The sequence below is a fragment of the Juglans microcarpa x Juglans regia genome, chromosome 7D (assembly GCF_004785595.1).
Source record: "Juglans microcarpa x Juglans regia isolate MS1-56 chromosome 7D, Jm3101_v1.0, whole genome shotgun sequence".
Lineage (NCBI taxonomy): Eukaryota > Viridiplantae > Streptophyta > Magnoliopsida > Fagales > Juglandaceae > Juglans > Juglans microcarpa x Juglans regia.
This window is the reverse complement of record NC_054606.1, coordinates 10,558,289-10,563,719: the sequence shown is the minus strand read 5'-3', so window position 1 is coordinate 10,563,719 and position 5,431 is coordinate 10,558,289. Positions and strand designations below refer to the sequence as shown.

The 5,431-nt window shown below is 37.8% G+C and overlaps 1 protein-coding gene across 1 annotated transcript; it reads left to right on the top strand.

Moving 5' to 3' along the window:
* The first annotated feature begins 731 nt into the window (after positions 1 to 731).
* LOC121238122 lies at positions 732 to 4,988 on the top strand. Its single transcript, XM_041134968.1, has 5 exons — positions 732 to 780; positions 1,548 to 3,341; positions 3,524 to 3,863; positions 4,006 to 4,093; positions 4,188 to 4,988. The coding sequence occupies exons 1-5, from the start codon at positions 732 to 734 to the stop codon at positions 4,986 to 4,988; spliced, it is 3,072 nt and encodes a 1,023-aa protein (XP_040990902.1).
* Positions 4,989 to 5,431: the final 443 nt, after the last annotated feature.

Here is a 5,431-nt window from a genome sequence, read left to right as displayed (position 1 = left end):
ATTATAATTCCCTATATGAAGTAGATTGGGCGGTATGCGGGGCGGGGTGAAAACCCCACCCTCGGTCCATCACTACAAGAATATTGGTTTTTTACGACCAATTAATTTCCGTCCCTACATAAATCGATGCTAAAACTTATTTTTTGTGTCTAAATTTGTTTGGTCAGTAGTTCCCGACGCTAAAGGTTGTTTTGGGAACAACCGACTGTTGTGAATATTTTGCGACGATATGTTTTATTATTTGCGACCATTTAGTTCGGCGCAATATGTTTATAGTGTTTTTGCGACCATTTTATTTCCGTCCATACATAAGTGACGCTAATACATAATATTTTTGCGTCCAAGTTAAAGTTATCACAAATTTCCATTGCAAAAGTTAGATTAGGAAAGCGAACCGTTTCACTAATTTTTTTTGCGTCCAAATGTGGTCCTTTTGCAGAATTCAACTGGATGCAAAAATTTTGAAGCGTGATTTATCCCCTCGTAGTGCCAGGAAGACGCCTCTTTAATAGTTTATATACCCTCGTTGACAGCAAATCCCTCAAATTTTTTTCCAAATTTTTTCTTTGCCCCAAATCTGCTGAACCGAACTAGCGCGCGTCCATCATACTAAATTTCTAGTGAAGTCATTTCAATAAATTTTGTGGAAGATCTTCACATGCATAATTACAAGAATATTTTCCCCAAGTCATTCCATCGTTGGTTTATTTTGTGAAGAAGGATCACAGACAATGGTTCAGAAGATTATTGATCACAAACATATTGAAATGATGATTACAGGTAGGCCGATGCAATCGATTTCAGTTCTTTTCTCATTTTAGTGAAGAAAGGAAATACGTATAAGTGCTCAGAAGGTGTTTGCTGAAATGCTTCTTAGAGATATATTTATTTCACTCACATATTTGTATGGCCTTTGTTTGCCGAAATGCTTCTTAGAGAAATTGTGAGCCTTAATACTTTTGGTTTCATTGCTAGAACTGATTTCCCTTGCATTATCTACACTCTGTGATTAAATTATAATTTTTATTTTACACTTGACTATCATTATTTTCTAGGTTTGAAACTGATTTCCTAGCATCCAGGTTTATATTCGTGTAAGAATAATCTACGAGTATTTGATCTATTCCAAAGTCGATGTGTGCGAATTGAGGAATTTTGTCCGGGTATCTTCTTGACTAAATCTTGAACGTTACAATCTAAATCCTAGTCAACTGTTAAGCCTCCTTAATGATCAAGAACTAGAAGGTGAGTGAAGAAACATGGTACAGAGTCGGAATTAGTGTGATGGATTTTGTTTAGAAGTTAATACTAGATGACATTCCAATTTCTGATCATGTCTAATTTTTTACAGATGGACAAAAGTTGGATGAATGTGATCGATAGGTTTAGGTCAAGGGAATATGCCGAGGGGGTTAGACAATTTCTGAGAATGGCTCGAGCTCATGCTCATGGAAACAATCGTGTCAAGTGTCCATGTCGTAGATGTCCTAATATGGTGTTCGCACCTATAAGTTAGGTCGAACGACATCTATTTATTACTGCGATAGATCAAAATTACACGCATTGGATATTTCATGGGGAGCCAGAACCCCTGAACATTAATAGTGATAATGATAATGATAATGATAATGTTGACGATTCTTACATCGATGACATAGACGATATGTTAGGTGACATTCATGTTGCTACCACTGTCGGTGTTGATGAAGACATGGATGCACATATAGCGGGTCCTTCCTCCGTTGAACTCGAACCAACCAGTTTTGAGAAACTGTTAGAAGATGCTCGTCGTCCACTTTACGATGGCTGCACAACATTTTCTAAACTATTATTCACTATGAAGTTGCTCCACATCGAAACAATTGGTGGGTGGAGTATAAAGTTCTTCGACATGTTGCTTAAACTATTGAAAACTGCTTTTCCCCAATCACTCTTGCCAGAATCTTTCGATAAGGCACGGTCATTGGAGCGAGGCCTCGAATTTAGATACATAAAAATACATGCATGTCCTAATGATTGCATATTATATTGGAAGGAAAATTCCAACAAGCAAGAGTGTCCTAAGTGCAAGGTATTTAGGTGGTTGTCTACCACACCTAAGCAACGACCAGTACCCCAAAAGGTTATGCGTTATTTCCCACTTAAGCCAAGGTTGCAGAGATTATTTATGTCCAAGAAAACTGCAGTATCCATGAGATGGCATCAATCACAAAGGGTGGGGGATGAAAACACTTTGAGGCATTCTGCAGACTCCGAGGTGTGGACCGCAATTGATAGAGAGCATCGTTGGTTTGCTGAAGATGCCCGTAATGTTAGACTTGGTCTTGCTAGTGATGGATTCAACCCATTTAATAATATGAGTAAACCATATAGCATATGGCCAGTGATTCTGGTTCCATATAACTTGCTTCCATGGTTATGTATGAAAGACCCGTTCTTCATGTTGTCTACATTAATTCCTGGGCCTAAATCACCTGAGAATGAAATTGATGTTTACTTACGCCCTTTAGTTGATGAACTAAATGATTTGTGGGAAAATGGAGTAGATACGTATGATGCGATGGTTGGCCAACGATTTCGATTGCATGCAGCTTTACTATGGACTATTAATGATTTTCCCGCATATGGTAATCTTTATGGGTGGAGCACTAAGGGAAAGTTGGCATGTCCTTGTTGCGACCTAGATACAGATAGCATGTGGTTGAGACATGGTCGGAAGCATTGTTACATGGGTCATCGTCGCTTCCTACCTTCAGGTCACATATGGAGAACAAAGAAGACAATTTTTAATGGCACAGAAGATCACCGGATGCCACCTAGACAGTTGTCTGGAGGAGATATAATGCATCAGTTAAATAACATGGCTCAAGTGCATTTTGGCAAAGGTTATAAAAGGAGAAAACGCACCCCTGAGGAGTTAAATTGGACAAAACATAGTATCTTCTTTGAACTGCCATATTGGGCATCTCTCAAACTTAGGCATAATCTCGATGTGATGCACATTGAAAAGAACATTTTTGACAATGTGTTGGGTACATTGATCAATATTCAAGGTAAAACAAAAGATAATATCAATGCTCGACGAGACTTTGCTGAACTGGGTATAAGAAAAGAGTTACATTTGAAAGAAGATGGGGATCGAGTTGTAATTCCTCATGCCTATTTCATGCTACATGGAAATGAATGGAAAGAGTTTTGTGCATGGTTAAGTGGAGTTAAATTCCCTGATGGTTTTGCATCTAATATTTCTAGGTGTGTTAATGTTAGTGATTGTAAAATATCTGGTATGAAAAGTCATGATGCCTACATATTCATGCAAAGGCTACTGCCAGCAGTAATCGGTGAGTACTTAAGACATGATATACGTTTGGCATTGATGGAACTTAGCACTTTCTTTAGGAAATTGTGTGCATGAACGTGTAAGAAAGATATAGTGAAGCATCTTGAGACTGACATTGTCCTCATTCTTTGCAAAATGGAACATATATTTCCACCAAGCTTCTTTGACGTAATGTCCACCTAGCTGTCCATTTGCCTCGTAAGTTGGGCCTCGCAGGACCAGTTCAATACAGGTGGATGTATCCATTCGAGAGGTACTTGGACAAATTTAAGCGGTACGTAAAAAACAAAGCCCGGCCAGAAGGATCCATTGCGAAGGCATATATTCATGTAGAATGCTTGACATTTGCCTCGATGTATCTGCATGATGTACCAACTAGGTTCATCAATGAGGATCGAAACATTGATATTGGTGTTCAAACAACCGAAGTAGCTTCCTTCTCAGTTTTTTCACAGAAAGTGCGCCCATTGGGGACTTCAATTCCTACACAACTAGAGAAAAAATTATTTAAGACTGCCAGATGGTACGTCCTCAATAATTGCACATAAATTGAGCAATACTTGGAGTAAAAACCTTCAACCATACTCATTAATCTTTGATGTCTTATGGAATATTGTGCTTAAATGGCTTTTAACAAAATCATTTTATTATTATTTTTTCTGTAGGGAGCACTACAACATTCTGAAGGACCAGAGCCTAACTAACATAGAAAGGAGGCATGAAATTGAATTTCCTTCGTGGTTCAAAAAACGTGTAAGATGATATTATATCTACCCAAAATTAATTTTTAATATCTGTCTCATACTTATTGGCATATTTTCATCTCATCTTTTGGTTAATATTTTAGATTCAAGCACTTCGTGCTGGGGACCCTAACCAAGTATCTGATGATCTTTATGCAATAGCTTCTGGTCCTGACCCTTGGGTGGCATCATATGCTGGTTGTATAATGAACGGTATAAGGTTTCTTACAAAGCATCGTGAAATAAACCGTAGAACACAAAATAGTGGTGTGTTAGTTACAAGTGAACACCAATCAACTCTGATAGATTTCTATGGTGTTCTCAATGACATATTAGAGTTGTGGTACATGGGATGGCGACGTGTCTGGTTGTTTAGTTGCGTTTGGTTTGATGTTAGTGATACCATTCGAGGGATACATGTTAGTGAGCATGTTACAAGTGTCAATATGTCCCGAACTTGGTATAAGGACGATCCGTTTGTGCTGGCTTATCAAGCATCACAAGTTTTTTACCTCAAAGACACAGACCTACGTGGGTCTTGGCACATTGTACAGAAGATCACATATAGGAATGTCTATGATGTTCCTCAGTTGGAGATAATTGATGACGGAGATGATTCTAGCGAGGGTGATGTATATCAGGAAGATCAGTCTTCTTACATTTATAGAGATGTCGAGTTTGATGAGAATGGCCTTATGTCCTCATTGCTAAGGCCAGGTTGTCTCCAACAAACTGTTCCTGCTGATGAATTAATCATAGGAAATAATGACATTCTTGACGACCGGGAATTTATCAACGACATCTTGGAGGATTCTACAGATGACAGCTCTGATACCATGTTCATTGCTTCCATTGATGATGAAGACTCACTTGGAGACACTGATGTAGAGGCCGAGGATGTTTAAGGTATCGATACATTTTTTAATTTATAATATAGCTTCAGGTTGATTATGCCAATAAGGTTGTACACCACACTCTTGAAATATCCCAAGTATTTTAGCCTGTATTATGTATAGTTGAGCACGTGCCTCTTATTAGATGTTTGAATTTATAACATTGTAGTTATGAGATATTTTCAAAGGTGACATTTGACTGAAACCTCTAGTATGTTGTCCTTTTCTTTCCTAAAAAGGAAGCTATCTTTACTTCCATATTCAGTATAATGAATGGTGTTCCCACTGCACAATATCTTTACTTCCATTTCCTATTGTTCACCTAACTTGCCAGTTATATTATCAAATGAATTTCTTTTGTGAGCAGATTCTTGAGTAATTTATTTCTGATCTATGAAATTTTCATGTAGCATGATACACCCTTTTATCATGTTACTAGACTTAACAAAGAAATT